This window comes from Echeneis naucrates, chromosome 4 (assembly GCF_900963305.1).
Source record: "Echeneis naucrates chromosome 4, fEcheNa1.1, whole genome shotgun sequence".
NCBI lineage: Eukaryota > Metazoa > Chordata > Actinopteri > Carangiformes > Echeneidae > Echeneis > Echeneis naucrates.
Genome location: NC_042514.1, coordinates 15159755 through 15179746, shown reverse-complemented (window position 1 = coordinate 15179746; position 19992 = coordinate 15159755). Strand labels below are relative to the sequence as shown.

General features: G+C 38.6%; 1 protein-coding gene across 1 annotated transcript; it reads right to left on the bottom strand.

Annotated features, from left to right (window-relative positions):
• Positions 1 to 295: 295 nt before the first annotated feature.
• Positions 296 to 19230, bottom strand: LOC115041881 (lysine-specific demethylase 4A-like). The gene is made up of 22 exons (XM_029499742.1): positions 19118 to 19230; positions 17507 to 17670; positions 14730 to 14905; positions 14429 to 14543; positions 13647 to 13840; positions 13431 to 13480; positions 13043 to 13146; positions 12727 to 12864; positions 11326 to 11558; positions 10860 to 10996; positions 9739 to 10139; positions 9202 to 9301; positions 8887 to 9071; positions 8030 to 8234; positions 7269 to 7345; positions 6325 to 6380; positions 5654 to 5762; positions 5113 to 5301; positions 4809 to 4979; positions 4309 to 4428; positions 3992 to 4084; positions 296 to 3840 (listed from the first exon to the last, which is right to left on the bottom strand). Exons 2-22 carry the CDS (start codon positions 17636 to 17638, stop codon positions 3700 to 3702), a joined length of 3126 nt encoding a protein of 1041 aa, XP_029355602.1. The 5' UTR covers positions 17639 to 17670; positions 19118 to 19230; the 3' UTR covers positions 296 to 3699.
• Between the last annotated feature and the right edge of the window lie 762 nt (positions 19231 to 19992).

The following is a 19992-nucleotide window of genomic DNA, read 5'->3' as shown; positions in this document are numbered from 1 at the left end:
TTCTCTTCTCAAACCACTCACAGGTGTAAAGCTGCGTTTATCAGAGTGTCACATATCCAGGTGAGCAGTCAAACATCACTGATCATCACTAACAAATCACAGTACCATGATAAAATGTCACGAGCCTTGTGTATTTTGTACTAAATAGATTCTTTGAATTAACTCTTTGCTCTAAGAACTCAGTTGATGATTTGACTGGTAACCTAATTACAACTGCTTAGCCCTGTATGAAGGCTGCGTTTACACAATGGTACCAAGGAAAACAGGTTAAATGTGAAATGAAGACAGACGAATATTACAAATGAAAATTTCTTTACTGAAACAAAAAAACAAACAATTTTTACAAAATATTGGAATGATAATCTGGAAATTCAGTTATATCTCTTCAGGAGGAGACAAGTAACAGATAGCTCGTCTCCTGTGTCTAGGTAACGTTCAAATAGACTACATGACATTTACACTTCACACGTTTCTGTGAAAATACACAAAACATGTTGTACAAAACGATGCAATAAAATAGAATACAAAAATCCTCCATCCCATTTACATCATGTTGTTACCTTATGGAAAAAATTAAGTGATTTCCTATTGGACTGATGAAAGCAGGGTGCCTGAACTGACAGCAACGGATAGGAAAACTAGCTTTCCCCTGCAGTCCCACAGAATGAGAAAATGTTCACAGGCAAAAAAAAAACCAAAACAAAACTGAAGGCCACCAGAGCACAGTAACAAGTGCTAAATGAGCTTGGCCAAAAGGGAGGGGCTCACAATCTTTAAGACATTCCATAAATGTAAAATTAACATTCTCAAACTGACTTATAACAATTTAGCAATGGACAACTATGCAAACGGGACTTTAAATTTTAATTTAAAAAGTGCAATGTACAACTTTCAGTAGACAAGTGAGGAAACACTTGGAGAGACAACACGCATTAAAAATCTGAATGGATTCTTGAAAATTCATCAATGTACCGTAGAAAAAATAGAACATCAAGCTAAACATCTAAAGTATTACTTCAGACTAGTGTTTGCAATGCAGAGGGTACTTTTCTAAAGTACCTTAATAAATAGGCTGGTAAAACAAGTCAGCATGTAAAACCTATACTCAGTTCTACTTCTTTAAATGTAAAAGGAATGCTAAATAGTTAGCTAGGGTAACAATGAAATGGCATTAGTCCCACTCAAAGAAATAATCCATCCACAAACTGTCACTGTTGTATCCATTTGTTACATTTATGTAGCCGGGAATACTGCTACGCTAAGTATTTCCAAAACACTTGGAAACACTCTTTGTCATTCTAATGTAAATGACAAATGGTTGTTTAACAGAATAATCCCAACTCAAAGGCCACAGAGTAGAACTTTTCAAGCTGCTGTTGAAAACACAGAGAAAGAGTTTCTGTCTTAGTGGTGCTAAGGTCAAAAGTCAATTCTGTTCAACCCTAATCAGAAATGTTAGTTTTTTGGCAGCATCCAAGATGCAATTTTTTTTTTCCTGATTCCTTTGGATCCTGGTCAGCCAATGTCCATATACATTGGCTGACCAGGATCCATCCACTTGAGTTAAAAATTTTTTTTAAAAAGATTCTAAACTTTGAATTCTTTACTGAACACCTGCAACTTAACTGTCGCAGGAAACGTCTCTTTTGTTCTTTATTTAAGGATAACTTGTAAAATCATTCTGTGCATCATTCTAGCCAATCAAAGCCAGCTAGCTAACTAAAACAAACAGTTTGGATGAACTATTCCTTTAATGAAAGGATCATATCAGTGCAAATTTGTTTCCTGATTTATAATTTTACAGAATGTAACTTCAACTGTCAATGAAATTAAAAGCAGCTCTTTCAACTCTTGTCTAAAGAAATACACAGTTCCCATAAACACGTCATGAAGTCTTTTGACATGTGTATGCAATATGATTTTCAATAAATGGAACTGCATGTGACTGATGATCGGACCTGTTCAGCACCGTTTTGGTTGCATACAGAACTTTTTCTATATGACATGGGGCCCTCCTGTTGGCTGTGAAATCTGATGTGCAGAAAAAAGATGACTAATTTAACTTGATATCTGACCGTAAGTAATGAAGTTCTCGAGTCAGATTTTTATCTTAAATTTGGCAGTGCAAGTCAGAAAGGCAAAATTACGAGCTGGGCAACATGGGACATAACCCTGAAACCCAGACCCCCAGGTCCACTACACTACCACACAGACTCTGGGTCCTACTCAGTAATATTAGGGTGCTGCCTTGTACAGTGAAGGCTGAACATTTTTTGGTAATTCTGTGAGCCAATGTCATTGTCCCATTCGGCAGAGATCTACAGAGATAACCTTCATCAAAGCAATTTGTGACAGCTCATGCCGTTGCAAATGTATCTGGCTTGTGTTCCATTGATGTATTATCTGATAATTGTCATTAACCCTGTCGTTGTTTCACATTGTAGCGCCATATGACTCCTACAGGAAAGATGTACACACATTCCTGACTAGACGATTGTCAAAGAACCTACTGGTCTGTCTCTTTCTAGGTGATTAAACAGAAAAGGAGGGATGGAGAGAAAACACTGACTTTAGTTTTGTTTGTTTTACCACAGATTTAAATGTGTGAAAGTTTCATCCTACAGTCATCACTGTAACGTTTCCAAATACACCTTCCGAACGGCAGAACGGCAAAGCTGAGATGAAGGCCTGGCAGGTATAAAATTTGGCAAATTGATATAAACTAACGGGCTTTATTTCTTTCCTTTTTATGGGTAATAATGTAAGCAAATAATGTAATATAATATTCTTTCAAACATTTATGTTTTTATTAGTCTATAATCACCTGAAAACTAAAAATCACTTTCAATGTTATTAGTTGTTTCCACAGTGGCCCAGAATGGACAAACCTAGCACTCACTCTAGAAAGAACATTTCATGTTTTTCCACTTGGAAGGACAGGGGTAAAGGGAACGATGCTACAATCTGCAACTTCATCGCTAAATACAATTAAATACTTGAATAATTTGGGCAAATAAAATACAGAAAATTGAGAATGTGGAGGTGACAGGAACTTAAGTAATAATTGCAAATAATGGTAACGCTTGAAGCTAATCAATTTAGCCATTTCATAGCAAAACTTAACCAATGTACAAATTCCAAATATGAGGGTAAAACAAAAACAATGAAAAGTTTAGCTTTTGATACCTGTTGCATTCTGCATCATAGGCACTGATGGCAGCAGGAAAGAAATAAAATGATGCTAATATTATCCTTAGCTTAGGTAACAACGCAGGTGGCAGTTCACTGTCATGTTCAGTAAAAAACAGGTAATTTAACATCCAGTTTGATGCTTGCCTCATCATTTTAGGTGGTGCTTTAGTATGCTACTTTATTGAATGTCAAATTTAATATTGCTTCCTACTGTTACGTAATGCCATGGTTGTAGGGTGGCCTACTGCACTGTCCATGGAGTCCTACGGAAATAATAAAATATAAAACAGTTTTCTTTATCACATTCAAACAAAGTATATAGATTTTTCTTTTGAATTTACAAAATTGAATGAATGAGAAATAAAAAACAGAACAGTCCAAAGCAAGTCTTGAGAGAAGTCAAGTAGAGTGAAACTCTCAGTGGCTAGCTGCTATGTTAAGGTACAGTGAGCAGAGTTTAGTCTATCAGTGCAGGTGGTGTGTAGGTGAGCAGATAGGGAGTGTGGGCTACTCCATGATGGCTCTGTAAATCACAGGCTCTATGTAGTCGCCCCTGTAACGTGAGTTGATAACCCTCTGTCTTTTTGACTCCTGGATGATCTCCTTCTCCTCAAAGATCCCATCAAATCTCATGTCTGATGCTTTGGACTGCAGAGACAAACAAAAGCTTAAATCATCATCAACATCATTTTAGGGCGGCATGTACATATTCTGAGTTACAATTACTTCTTTGATAATTTAGCACACAGGATTAGACAGAAAATATCATGTGAAATGTAGTGGCTGGGGTTGCACTTGCCAGTCTGGATTTGACTCTCTTGGGAAGTTCCTCATCCAGAGTGTAAACATCGTCTCGCTTAGTAGTTAGCTGTGATCCATCTTCAAATTCAACCTCAAGTCCAGAAAGAAGCAAAAAATACAGTCAGGACATAGACAGCACTTAAAGGTACATATCATCACTTCACCTCCTTTCCAAGGGTACAACCTACGAATTTTGAACATATCTTTATCAAATGAATATATTTAGATATTTAATTTGGCCTGTCTCTCTGTCATTTCAGCCTCTGTTCCCTGTTGCCAAGTGCTGCTCATTGTGATGTCACACATCATTCTTACCAGGTACATTTGGATGACGTGAGCTGCCACAAATTTCGCCCCATACACCAGGCCATCTGTCCATCGCACTTGAACCACTTCACCCTGGGGCGGTGGCCCAAGCTGAGCACAGTCTTGGCTCTAAAAAAAAAAATTATTTTCAGCAAAATGAGCAAAGGCACTTGATATTAATGTTATGGGAACATTGTGCATCAAGGTAAAATCTATTTTATCTTAAATTTCTTTGAGCGGAAAATAGTGATAGCTGATTCGATTTAACTACTCATGTTGTGGTATTTCAGTAAAACAATATTAGTTACAGAACATCCAATATTTACCATAAATTCTGAAAAGCCAATATTCAAGTAACGCTCTGCACAAGTAACAAGTAACAAGTAAACACTATTTACAAATGAAAGCAAAGAAATTGAGGGTTGGGAAATTACCTGGAGCCAGCTTCTGTCCTTTAAGGTTATAGGTATGCTTAAATATCATGATAGAGATAATCGAAGGAAACGTACCACAATGTCCTCAGGGAAGAGATTGTCACTGAAGGAACCATCATCAAAGTTGACCTCATAAAATGTTTCCTTTGAGAGCTGCACCACATCACATTGGTAGTAGCGGCCATTTTTATGCTTGCATATCACCTTCTGTCCCACAGTCAGCTCATGCATTGCTGCTTTGTTCCGCTGTCACAGAAGGAGGAGGAGAGCACATTAAAGTTTACATAAAGTGGGGTAGATTTAATAGCTTCTGCTCAAAGCAGAGAAAAAAATGGAAAGAGTATAAGAAATGCACATTGTGGTAGCAGCAGTTCTTTACCTCAATCTGAGTGGGGCCTTTGTGTCGACAGCAGGTAACATGGACCACAAAGGGCCATTCATCTGGCTGCATGAGTACCCCAGCTGCCTGAGCACAGGTGGGGTGGTAGGCGGTGGGACAGCGGCCATGAGAGCACTGTACACAGCAGCCAGAGGCTTTCTTCATCCGCTTTTTACAGTAGTAGCATTTCTGTTGGAGATAAAAACCCAAAAACGTCATGCTCAGGAAATTGTAGCAAATTGGAAATGACCCAACAGGGACTGCTTGAAGCACAGCTGATTGCTTTACATTTTATAACTTTACATCTTGTAAGATCGATAGAACTTAAAAGATTTGCAGTATATTACATTTTGGGCTGGACTGTATCAAGATATTCCATTTTGGATACTGCACAAGCCTATCTATCATGCAAAGTAGAACAGTAAAAGCAATTTCACTCCACCTCACCTTTATTATCAATCTTTATTTGCTTATTTGAGAGGCATTGATTATTTGAACACCAACTCTCCACAGAGAATGTAAAAGTAGCTCATCCCCTTACCAGCTTAAATCTCTGCAAAGGAATTCCACTTAAATCCACAGGACTTCTTTCAGTGATGTTGACAAAGCGTGCCTCCAGTACAGCTACAGCACAGAGCACATGCACCCACCTGAAATATGCACACACACGCAAACAAACAACTGACAAGCTGCTGCGTATTCAGTCCATTTGCTGGGTTAATGTGAAACTAAACAGCAAACACTGTCACATACAGATCTCCTGTGAAGTTTGTGTTGTTGATTGTTTCGCACTGTCATTTCCTCATTTTCGAGTGCTTCACTGTATATATGTAACAAATCTGACCTTTGTGATACAAACCTCAGCAGCTTTCTAATGAGGCCCTGATCATACACGAGAAAAACTTAGGGATAGCATTCAATTTACTTTGGGTGTGGCAAAATAGGCGTTTTTTTGGCCAAAATGGACGTGATAAGAAGGGGGTAGCCTGAAGTTTCATTTTCTCTGCTATATATAAACATATCAGCAGTCATATCCCTTGTTATTTATTAGATGATAATGAATCTTACCTTCCATATATTTTGGTGGTGAAGAGCTTGTCTAAAAACTCAACAATTCTTTGATCTAAATAACCTTATCAGGGAAAAACCCTACATGTGTTGAAATAGCTTGACATACTTTCCTTTTTTTTTTTCATCTCCGAAGCAACTTACTTGTTGTTGTTGGCTTTCTGCAAGGCTCCACCTCTCAGCAAACACAAGCAGCAATTCTGCAATGAAATGAGTCAAGATAAAGTCAACCATATTTGCAGTTTTTATTAGTTAATGCAAATACATTATTTATGAAAGACTGTATTAGTTACATATGTAACTATAGGCCTTAAAAGGCCACTTTGTCATTGTCATGCTTATGTGTGTTAAACTGTTGCAAATGCAACAGATTTTACATCTGATACATCTCTGCTGCACACAATAGCAGTACAGAAACAGTAAACTTCCAGAGGAAAGTGAATTTAGACTAACAGACATGCAGTAGTCTGAAAACATACTATTAAATTCAGCCGAGAGTTTAATTACCATCTATTACACCACAGAAATTTTTGTGGTCAACCTCAGTTGATTTTATCTATATATTAACGCAACAAGAGTTACATGCAACTAATGTGTTTTTATCTTATCAATTACAGAGTGGCGATCATGGTTAGCAGGAAGTCAACAATGTAGTCTATTTGCCTCTTTACATTTTTAAATGATGTTTTCGTTCTCAATCTGCTTCACCAGCAATTGTCTCACACGGTCTATCAGTCAACAGCACAGTCACTGTATGTAACTATAAAATAAAATAATGTCCACTGCAACATTATTTTGTGGTAATTATTACATTTTCATGCATGAAGGCTCTTCATAAGTACATCACAAGTGGTGTGAGTTAGATAATAGTTATGTTTTAATACAGAACTGTGGATTACATTTTTTTTGTATACTTTGGAATATTTTATATTTGATGAGATGCAGGTCAGTGACAGTACAATTAAACCTCATCGGAGACCCTGAAAAAATGACCAAATGAAGCAAATTGGCCTGCCAATTACTGAGAAGGCTCTGCTCAAACAACAATATGGAATGAGGCATAAGTCATCCCTGTAGTGTTCACTGACCTCAGTCATGGCGTTGGCCTTGCAGCGTGCACATTTCCAGTCCTTGCTCACGTTAGCTGGAGCGACACCATAACAGCCTGTAACATAAAAACAACAAAAAAAAAATGCAGCCTGACAAACTGGTGCACTGACCAAGAGACTCACTACCATCTAACTGTAACAAGAAGCAGGCGGCTTGGAGGGAGGGAGGGAGAAAGGAAGGAAGGAAGGAAGGAATGTCTGCCTTCTTGACAGCTGTTCATGCAAATGACTTCAACCTAAGGACCAAAAGTGCAGTGTTGAGTGTTAAGGACGAGGATTTTTGAATTAGAAGGTTTGGAAAAAGTAAACAGGGTTTTGAGAAAGGCGGAAAAGGAGAGCCAGCAAAACAACTAGCCCATTCCAGCCGGGACATTGTGGATCTATTGTGGTTCCTGCACTGCACAGCATCCTTACATCTGATTTCAAGACAACCTTCTGGCCCATAACAGCCCTGCTTCCTGTTTGTATTCATTATGTCATCACTTGCGGAGGGCGCAGGGTATTTTCTCTGAAAACTAGCTTGACTTCTGATTGTTTCATCTACAGTTTCTGTAATTTTCACAGGTCTAACAGTGCCCCATAACAAAGCCTGGTGATTGGCAAGCAGAGAGGAAAGCAGCTAAATCAGGAGGTTTGCACAATGAGGAGAATCCTGGGACCTTTGATGTGCTTAAAGACATGTGAGGAATTTCTGGCTGTTTATATTCATTTGTAACTAATTAGTTCAAGGGTGTACTGACTGGCATGGACCCGGATGCTGCACTGAGAGCAGGTGATGAGGAGGCTGGTTCCATCTTCCTCTAGATGAGGCGTTTCCGGCTGCTGCTCACACTCAGAATCCATTTCTGTGGTGGTGGTGAAGCACATCTCTGGGATCAGAGGTTTGGTCCGCATCCGCCCACCAGGAACCATGACAGGACTGTCTATGCTCTTTGCACATTCAGTCTGACAGCAGGCACAGCACACAGACATATAAATGTTCCAACACCGTACAATAAATTATATCCTCTGAGTATGGTGTATCTTTAAAATTAAACTTTTCTCCAAGAATAACTGACTGAAAACAGTTATTTCTGCTGTTGCAAAAGTTCACTTGGTTGATAAGCTTGTATGTATTGCCGGATGCAAAATCTGAATACATTATACATTGATTGATAGGCTGCAATCCTGACATTACAACTCTTTAATGTTCTGAATTACTGTAATGTAACAAATTGTTACTCATTCATCTTCTAGCGCTTATCCATTTCCAGGTCGTGGGGCTACTGGAGCCAATCACAGCTAAGATTGGGTGGGGCACGGTCACCCTGGACAGGTCGCCAGTCCATCACAGGGCCAACACACAGAGACCAACAACCACTCACACTCAGACTTAGAGTCACCAATTAACCTAAACATGCCCTGTAATCCAGATATGCAACAGTTTCCAATTACGGGTACTGGAACACAGGCTTCTTCTATAAAATGCATAGTTTCACTTGCATAAAATTTCATTAGACCTTTGTCGGGATTTTAGTGCAGTGGTTTTTCTTTTCTCTGTGACACATGCTGGTGCAGTTTAATAGATGAGTGGCAAAAACTGGTGAGTGCAGATTACCTGTTGGTACGTGTGGAACAACATGCAGATGGAGCAGTATGGAGGTTTGGAGCCCATGCGCTGGTTGTACTCCTTCTCCTTCTTTAGGTTGGGAGGTCTACTTTGCCACAGATGAGCAAGAGGTTTAGCCCAGTTCTCCCCTTCCAGACCACCCTCCTCTACTGGAGGGGGCTCTTCTGGAGCCTCTGCACAAAAACACAGTTAAGTTCAATTAACAATTACATGCAGAATGTTAAAGACCTTTAGTGCATTTCTATATATTAGTCAATCATAATAAGTGCCAATTCTAGGCATGCTGCTGGTGATATGACAGACCGTCATCACTCATGCCATCCTTTATGAGTGGATGGTGACCTGGCAGCTGTCCCAGATCACCCTCTGGCTCTCCATCTTCAGCCTTCGCTTCTGCCACCTGCTGGAGAAAAGCACTTACTGTCAGCATCTGTGCTCATAACATTTCAGAAGAACATGCGTAAGTTTAGTATTTCTTTCGCATGAAGCCCCAAACCTTGCACCACATAGTGTCCGTCATAGAAAGATGTTCACCAGATTAATTTTTTCTTGTGCTTCAATGTCTGCCACAGACCACAAATTCATATTCACACTTTCCACGTCTGTGAACTAAACTGTTTGTGTGATTTGTTTGTTGGCTTATCAATGTTTCTAACTGGCGTCACTTATGAATGCAATGCCAAACCAAAAAATCCTTGAAGGCAGTGGCTGAAGGTTAAAGAAAATGTGAAAACATTCAGAAAATTTTTGCTGTTGCTGAGAATCTAAATAAAAAAAACAAACCCATAGCTATCATGGGAAGAACAGTATTCGGGGTGTTTAACATCTGCATCCACTCACTGTTTTGTTGACAGGTCTGTCTCTCTCCGTCTCGTCTTCACTTTTCTCATTCTTCTTCTCCTCTTTGGGCAGGACTTCTCCCTCGCTATAGTCTCCTTTGGCATAGCTGTGGACATGCAGGACGTCTGCAGGGCTCAGTGTTCTCTGAAATAGTTTCTGTGCCGGGCTGCAGCTGCTGCCTAGCTGAGGCTCAACACTACTGCCCCCTCCTTCGCAGCACAGGGCCGCCACCACCTGGCTCTCCACAGGCTCAGGAGGGCACACCCCTGCAGCCGAGTCACCATTCTTCTCTTTCTTTGATGGGCTTCGTCTGTTTGAAGTTTTCTTTGCGCTAGCTTTGGACTGAGATTTGGACTGGGGCCTGGTGTCTTTCTCCTTTTTAGGCTCAATCTTCCCTTTGTCTGAAATAATAACACATAGATGGAAAACATTATTACAACTACTGCCGCAGTTAGTCCTCATTCATTGCAGCATTGTTTGGCTAAATATGTCACCGTCCCTGTTTATTATACCTAGAATAGAAAACAAGTTACTTAATGCTACATATTAGTATTATACATTATATATTATATTAGTATTATGGTAGCGCAGCAATTCTAAAGGGAACTAAATATACCTGGTTTATTAGGCAGCAGAAACATCCATTACTGAAACTGTTTAATTATAGTCTATCTTTAATATAATTTGGTAAGTACTTTGCTAAAGTTACCAGTTGTGGTATCTACTCTATAAAAAGTACACATAAATATTCCAATGCAACTGAAACTGTGCATTAATTAGTCCTCTGAGAACTTCTTTCATATTTAAGCAAAATTGGTATTGTGACTGAAATATCCCAGACATCGAGTTGAATTGAACCAAATTGAGACATTGTAAATCAGAATTCAATCTCTTTGGGATACCCTGCCATGAGTTGAGAGAGCCCCAAAAGCAAAACTAAGGTAATTTTTTACCTTTTAATAAACCCCTGATTGACCAATACCATATATTTTTTTAGGTTACTTATGCCTTATTTACTTATGCAAGTACTAACTTCTGTTCAGTGAGTTCTTCTTCTTCTTTTTTTTTTTTTTGCTTAACACAATCAGCATAAACAAAGGCCTCTGCCAACTGTACAGTACCTTTTTCTGGTTTGACAGACACTTTAGTTGGAGACCCTTTGCACAACAGCTTGGCCCTCTTTGGCTCCACCTCCTCAGCCTCCTTCTCGATTAGCTCTGGTTTAACATCTTCAACAGCTTCAAGCTGACGCTTTGGACTGATGGGGGACATTGAGACATTCATAAAGACTGACAAGATTCAAATACTACTACTACTATTACTCCTGTGACAAATGTGTGTGTACTGGACATGTTAATATTTTAATGTTTATGTGAAAAGTCATTAGCAGTTAAAAAAAAAAAGTTAGGTTTGGATAATTCAGCACATGCTTTAGTTCAATATAAGTGTAAATGTGAGTAAGTAAATGTAAGCATTTGTTAAGAATTCAGGCATTATTGATGATTACCATTATATGCAACTGAAACACACAGTAGAATTTGCACTAGGTGTAGGAGAAATATTTTAGTATTTACTGTAAATCCAAACCTTGCATTCTCTTGGACAGGAGCAGTGGGTTCCTCAGATTCAACTTCACTGGGAATGTTTTTTGTAGGTTCAGTTTTGTCTTCTTTCGGACACTCAGTAGGCTCCGGGGTGATTTTGTTGTGATCGATGGGAGCATTGTCTTTTCCTGCCTTCCATAACTTATAACGGTTGGGCTGGAACTTGCGTACAAACACATCCATGGAGATCTTCACCACATCTTGACGACATGAACACTGGAAGGAAAACATGAATCAAGATTTTAGTCTGGGCTTGAAATCTTGTACCCAGAGCAACGCAAAACAGTGCTTTGAAAAAAAGAGATGATACATTTGGATATTATTTGAACCTCTGCAGACCTCGGGATGATTTCAGCCCTACTACTAGTAAAGCTTTTAGACCATAATAGTAACAACAATAATAATAATAATAATAGATTGAGGGTCAACTATGGTCATAGATTCTGTGATAGAAAATACTGTTTCGGTATGTTTATGTACTATAATTATCCAAGATCATCAAGTTACCATTGGAATGTACAGTCCCTGCACTTCAGCAGTCACAGTATGACTGCTTGATTTCTTAATATATTCCTGTGTTCCTACGGTGGCAAGTTTACACTTACCTGTCAACTATGGTCACATAATTAAATGTCTTTAGTGACTTTATGAGCAGACTGATCATGTTCAGAATATGTAGCAGCATCAGACAATCATCCAGTTTGGTAGGTTTAGACAATACCCTGATTACATACTACACACATTCCACTACACTGTTCCAAGGCGCCTCCTGTTATAGCAAATAAACTGCTTTTATTTAGGGCTGGGCAATATAGTTTAAAAATTAAATCTCAGTCCAATCTCTGACCAAGTTTTAATTTTATTTTGTTTATATTATCCCTTCTGGGATTTTGAGTTGAAGTGCAAAAATATCTTATTTAGCTTTTTCTTGTAAATCGCAGTTGCATAGTGTGCCATTTTTGTCCAGGCGGAGTTGCTGTTCGTAGCTGTCCAAGATGGCATGTTCATGTGTAATTGACTAGCAACTCACACTAGGCAATGACAATTTCAGCCCACTCTTAACTGCGGGAGCCCATGGGGCACGTCAGTCGTGAAAGAGAAAACTGATTTTCATGCAAAATAAATAATTCTAAACCACAAATTTAAATGAATTGATATATAGATTTGACCTCACTTTAGCCCTGGTTTTATTACATATGTTATTATAATTTAAGGAGGCTAAGGAATAAATAAGGATCCGGTACACCAAGTAGAGTGTGCAGTATAGAAGTACAAGCAGTTTTCATTAACAGCTGAAGAAAGTAGCCTATCTGAGGAAAACCCAGCATAGAGCCTGAGCGTGTGTTAAATCATGATATCTAGAGTCACAGCTGTTCATCTGTACCAGGGTCGCCTGTTTGCCGTAGTCAATCCATCGCTGGGTGGCGAAGTTGGTGGACTCAGCACAGTTGTAGCCGTGGTTGAAACCAGCATGATACCCATATGGGAACGTCACAATAAACTGCCCAGCCTCCTGAGTTACCTGGGAAAAAAATAACACACAGAATTACAACCATCATTTTATTTTCTCATTAATTCATCAATTTTTCTCTCTTTTTGATCTATTCCTTATAATTAATTAATCACGAGGTTTATTTTCTTTTTAGTCCGCAAAGTCTTGACAGCAACACAAACTAAAAAAAAAAAAAAAAAAAGGTTACCTTCTCAAATGGTATGCCATATTTTTTCAGGATTGAGGGTGAAATTAATGTCATCTTGTGGCGCAGGAAGGCCTCACAGCTCTGAGCATTCCCTGGAAAGAAACCTGGAAATACAGGAAATAATGACTGTTGTTTACTTCAGCCCATTTGAGCTTCTTTGCTTGTGTCCATGTACATTTAATTATGATTGTTAAATACACTGTTTGCTGTTGTGGTCAGTATTGTTCAGAGGTAGGATTTTGGGTTCCTCTTTAAAACCACTTCAGCACTATGTGTTGAAGAGAGTAAAATAAGAGAAGTGTAAAAGCTCATTTTCATGGGGGATATAAGAAAAAAAAACTGCCTGTTGTGGCACATTTATGTAATTTTTCAGAAACCTGTGACAAACCTTTGGCAAGGCGTTCCAGTCTTTTGCCATGTTCTGGTGGGACAACATACCTGAGTAGTAACAAAAGTTATTCAAATTATGATGATAGCAGCAGATTGTGCAAGATTTTTTTATATTTAGGCAGTATAAAAAGATGACGTTTATTCTTGTGCAGCAACAAGAAACTGAAAAGCTGATATGTCAGTCCAGCGTAGTGTGATGTGTCAGTAACTGTACCAGGACTTAGGCTCTCCAAAATGCAGGTAGTTGATGCTGTACAGATCCATGTCCTCGGTGTGCCATGCAAAAGCACTCTTCCACATCCCAAAATTTAAATATGGGGTGTTCACACTCTTAATTTTGATCTCACTCTCCTTCTCCACGGTGTCTAAAATGGTGTTCAAACAGCCAATGTTCCATTCAGTCACATCCTGAAAATAAAGTATTCCGTAGCTGTAAGTCACAATCACATAGAAGTAAAAATGCAACATGTAGCACCTTTAACTAATTACAGTAATCCCTCGACTATCGCGGATGTTATGTTCCAGAACCCCCCACAATAGGTGAAAATCCGCAAAGTAGAAACAGGATTGGCCAAAGTGATTTGCGTGCGTACTAAGTAAACTGAGCGTAGGATGCTGGGAACTGAGGCTGCAGTCACTAAGCCACTCAGCATGCACGAAATCATCTGGTAAGCCTAATTTCAATCAGCCGCAGAAACCCACAACGTACTGAGGGATCTGCGATATCAATTTACATTGAATATTTTTAAAAATCCGTGATTCAGTGAGACCGCGAAAGGTGTACCGCGATATAGCGAGGGACTACTGTACTAACATACACTACCAGTCAAACATTAGGACACACTTCTCATTCAAATGAACAGGAAAGTCTGTCCAAACTTTTCACTGGTTGTGTATATTACAAGTGATGGCTGGATGTGCTTGCAACTATTGTACAAATTCAATTAGGAGATTTATGTTCTATTTGATGTCATCATTCAACGTATCTGAACTTACTGGATCATAAAGTGTTCCACTGACATCAGCTCCATAAAGGGGTGGGTTAAAGGTGAGATTTTTCCAAAACTTTCTCTCCAGCTCATCAAAATCCACATATCGGGGATTGCAGAACCTGCATGAAGAATTGTTTTGAGATTGTTGGTGAAAATAATCTTACATTTCCAGAAAGAGCCTATTTCAAATTGGCAGGCATAAAGACATCATATACTTCACCAGATTGCCTGCAATATAATTTTTTTATTTTTTTTTTTCAAACAACTGGTTAACAATCGACAACAATTTGAATATGTAAACTGACTTATCCATGTTGGAGGTCTTGCGGAACTCATAGACGGTCATTGGTTTCTTTTGGATGTTGTATTGCGTGAACAGTCCTGATTGGCCAGTCACCACCTGCTGAATGGGAGCAGGGATCACAAGGTCATCGATGTCATCGTATGTGCGTCTAGGTTTCCAGCCTTTGGGTGGAATGATCTGCAAGAAATGAGGACCGCATAGGCATATTGACAACAATATTTAAAGAAGAGCTGCACAAATTGCTGATAACTTATGCCTTTGCCGATATCAAGAACTGTTTTCTGCATGTCTCCTTGTATTCATGCTTTCTTTTTTCCTGTATCTTTTTGGTATTGGGCAGAGAGAGAAACAGAGAGAATGTTTTAGAGAGTGTAGAGTGTAGTAGAGAGTGTTTTAGTTACATTTGAATGGGTTTTCTTCAATATTAATGACTTGAAGTTTAAAATACATTATTTGTATAAACAATAAGCAAAAAATTGAGATTAAGGGTAGATCATTTGTGCAGCAGCATTGTACTCGCAGATTGTCAAAGTTTTTTTTTTCCACCATGTTAGAGACAGCATCAGGTGAAAAATAGAATTCCATCACTCTTTGCATGCAAGCCTACCAGAACGAGAGAGAAAGACAATGCACAAGAGAGAAATGGCAGATCAAAACGAATGAGCAGGAGAATATGTGACGCTCTATTGAGTTTTACAGCAGTGTGCTCTCCTGTTTCATAAAGTGCAGATGGTGAAAAGGAAATGGACAAACAATATGAAAGCACTGCTGGATGATGCTAAACTACATTACGAGAAATGCAACTTATATGAGAAGCGATGTAGAACATAATCACTCAAAATCTACAAGAACTGCCTGGGATTAGCAAGCTTCAGCCATGCCAAAAAAACTAAAACCAGCATTTGCAGCCCAACTGCTCCCAAACAGCACAATAGCTCCAGAGATTACTAGATCTACTGCTGAATACATGACCAAGGAATTGAGATAATTTCTGTGGTGAACAATTATGGCTTTAGGAGACTGGTGAACATACTAGAGCCCAGGTATGCAACTCCATCACGGGCACATTCCAGCGGCCCAGTGCTAACCCCTTTATATAAAGAGACAAAAGCTAAAGTGACAGTGCATCAAATAAGCAGAGTGCACCTCAATAACAACAGATACCTGGACTTCACAAGCTCCACAGAGCTATAAAATTACAAAAATCTTGTACACATTATAGTTGTAATGTACATGCTGTATACTGCATTAATATAGAATAAAATTTTTTCCAAGAATTTCTTTCAGTAATTTTTATTCCACCCTCTAAATATCTTGTTAAATGCCGTATCGTGGATTCTATGTTGTGACATTATCTTGGGCTGTCAGCATTAACACGTTAATCACATTTGATTAAAAGGCCACGATTAACATGTCTGGGGTATTTTTGGGGGCTTGTTTGTTTGTTTGTTTTTAAATTGCATTCATTGCATGCTTATATTTTGTCCCTCCAAGGCAAAGCAACACCCTCTTGTCATTTAACTATTAGCAGCTTCCCTCTTCCTAACGTCATGGCAGTGACCAATTTTACTCAAAAAAAAAAAAAAAAAAAAAAAAAACTAAACAAAACTCCAAAAGGTTTTGGGGTATTTTCTCTTTTTTAACCTCTTTAAATGTGCTGTGCATTTTGTATTTGCACTTTTGGTTCTCAATATGGAACATTGTTATCTTTCACAATACATTGGTGACTAAGATTTTTCCTCCAAAAAATTCCTTTCAAATCGTCCACCAGTTATGAAAAGGGGAGGAAGCTTCACTTTGAGACACCGCTATGGATCTAAGTCTGTCAGCCCATGGGCTCAGGTTCCAAGCAGTTGGCAACCTTGTTTGTATAAAAGCTTTGCATTATTGCCTTTGCTGCAATGTCGTGAAATTATAATAACTGCAACGACCTTTTTAATTTGTGCCAACAGATGAAGTAGAGACAAGTGATTACACAAGAAAGAAAAGGAAAAGGTTTACCTGGCTAAAAGTGAGATTAATTTTCATCATTAAGTTGGATAGACCTTTTGCATATTGATATTCAACTACAACTGGCTGTATACTACGTACATATACCCTCCAGGTGTAATAAAACCCTGCTTAGTCAAACTGCCTACTGTGCATACTAAGGAAAATCCCAGTGTTTTCCCACAATGATGGGCCAATGTACTGTCAAAATATGAAAATGAATGCTACTGTTAAAAATCCCCACTTGACAAGAAGCACTAATACATTCTTTTTAAGCGCACAAGCTTAATCCGTAATGATTCGCACAGTTTTCTTTCTCACTCATCCGCCCCACAAAAGTAGACAAATTGAAAATACACAGTGTGACAAAAATCAAAACATGCAAACAAAGATAAACTAAATTAAAGCCTCACAATGGATGTATTTTATGATCCTGTATGATCAGAACCTTAAATAGAACCATTTCACTAAAATAATGATGATCCAACAGTGGTGATGCCCAAATTAATCATACATTTAAGTTGCATTGATTGATTGGCAATATAAATGTGCATTGATTAAGTCACCTTAAAAGTATCCCTTATAAATAATAAGTGTCTTTTCCTTCTTCTCCTCTGCTCACACATAAGGAGCAGAGAAATAGATTGGCATATTACAAAAAGTGCAAGACATATTTCCATAACATGTAATAAAAATGGGCAGAAGTTGACCTCAAATGCCTGAAAGTCGGGCCAAAATAAGTCACCACAATGTCACATAACAACCTGACAAAACACAGCACTTACTTACTTTTGCCATTCCAGCCTTGTGTGCTCCTTGCGATTCCATATAAGCAATGTACCGGTTGAAGTCCTTGAACTCCTCTTTAGAGGGGGTGAATGTCATTATCCTGGAGGCTATGCTTTGAGCCTGTGTGGTCATCTCGTCTTAGGGTTGTTACTTTGACCTAAACACTGATAACATGGAGATGATCATGAAAACAGTCCAACTCACTTGAACACAGTAACTTTAAATTTTTCAGCATTTGTCCATATCTGCATAATTTATCTTACAATCACGTCTTGAGCTCAAGTTTGTCTACAATTATGGAGTTATGGGTAAAGTAAAGGGCTAATAATTCCTGGCCATTGATGCAGTTAGAATTAGTTTTGTTAGGCTCCATGTCAATAAATAAATAAATTAATCATTAAAAAAAAGCTATTTTCTTCAGCCAAACAACATGCAACTTAAAAGTTCCCACATCTGCATCCATCCATCCATCTTTGCTTAAGCTGACAACCAGAAGCCGCATCCAGAAAAATACAGATCTTACCCAAAATGGGACCATGTTGAGTTTGGAAATCATCAAACCTTGACAAAATAAATAAACTGACTGAAAAAAGAACTCTTTATGAAACCTTCATTTTATATGTAGTAGTAAGTAGTAAGTAAGTAGTAAGTAGTAAAAACACTTGCTTGTATGTTTTACCTTGCATCAGTCATTCTTATAATACCATTATAAGAATCAAGATGTACGAAGATCCTGTCTAGACTTACAAACTACTTTAAATTACGTTATGATGGGATGTTGTGAACGTTATTCAATGTTTTGTTTAGTAACAGTTTAATCTAATGTTATCGACGTAACATTAGCTGAGAAGTTAATTTTCGCTGACACTGCTGTCAGTGGTTCTTACTAGACCTTGTCCAATGTTTCATATCCATTTAAAACCCGGTTTCAGATCATTGAATCCTTTAATCTACTGATGGAAAGAGAAAACTTTCATCCAAAATCGTAAACATCTATGTAACGTATAGTTATAGAGAAGAGTAACTTTCTGTAACTACCACGGCTGTTACTCTTCTAAACGCTCACCTTGTAAACATTCAACTCGACTGCGTTATTTCTGTGCCCTACATAACAACAATCCCTTTTTGTCCGGTTCATAACCAGAGGAACTTTTAGTTAGTAAACAACATTGTCTGCCGGGAGGGTTTTAGATAGATTCTGGTCCTTGATCTGTGATTGGGTGAATAATACGTCCACCACATATCGTGGCCCACTGACAACACTGCCCCTCGAAAAATATATTTAGCTAGCTACATGCTAACTGCTAGCACATTATGCATCTCAGGGACTAAAAGTGTAATCGACAAAATTGAGGACACCGTCATAGTTGCTATTAAATTGCAACTGGTTGTCATTTGCGACAGTTGCCCTGTTAAAAGGGAAAGTAATGGACTCAAATGAGACATAACTGCTGGATAGCGGACTCAGAGATCTGACAGCTGCCTCCGCTCTCAGCTAACGAACTAGCAAACACGGATTGTTGCTGACTGTCGCTTTCTTGTGCACATCCGTACAGTTATTCCCTCCTTCCTACAACCGAAGTCATTCCAAAGTAACAAACGCGAACTTACACTTGTTGAAATATGGGCGAGTTATTTTCTCAGATCACGGGTAGTAGAGTAGAAATACAGACATCATCAGTCCGGGAAGAAAAGACAGTCCACCATTATTCCAGTGACGCATGCTCAGTGTGTGTTTGTTTACATGGACTTGGGAGAGGACGGGCTTCCGTAGAGCTCCCAGCCAATCACAGAGCCAGTCCGCGCCGTGCCAGCCCACGTTTTCCATACCACGCCTCATATACGTTTTAGTTGAAGAGATCAGCAGAGAAATAATACAAATGTATTTTTTTTGTTTGTTTGTTTGTTTTTTTTTTACTTTGTGAAGAACAATCAAGCAGTATTTAATGATGTTTCATCAACAGGTTCTCCATGAGCAAAAGGAAGTAAATAAAATAAATCTGTCACAACACACTCTGCAGACGCACTCAGTCTTTTCTCCTGCTGTCCTTTTCAACATTAAATGCAGTATTTTCCGCCTCTTGATGTTAACAGTTATAAACAAAAGAAAGGATGCCACTGAGTATTTTACTCAGCGCTTTCACCAGCTGAAAATAAAAGTAGCATCTCTTGTTTGGTACCAACTCTGCCGAGCACCCCGACGCAAAGTTTTGGCGCAGGTTGCGTTTCTAAACGTAATGATGCAGATTTTTAATACTCGATAAAAAAATATATTTCACAAAAAAATGTCTTTGACAAATATCATTGACAAGTTCTTCTTATGTCACAAATGTAAGGAAGAAAAAAAAGGTTCAGGTTTTTAGGTTTGCAGCTGCTGTGCCTTTTGTATAGTTGCTGCAGTATTTGTGGACCAAGAGTCACTTTCTGATTTCTAATACTGGTGGAAACAGCATTCCAGTCATAAGCAGCTCTAATAGAAAATACAA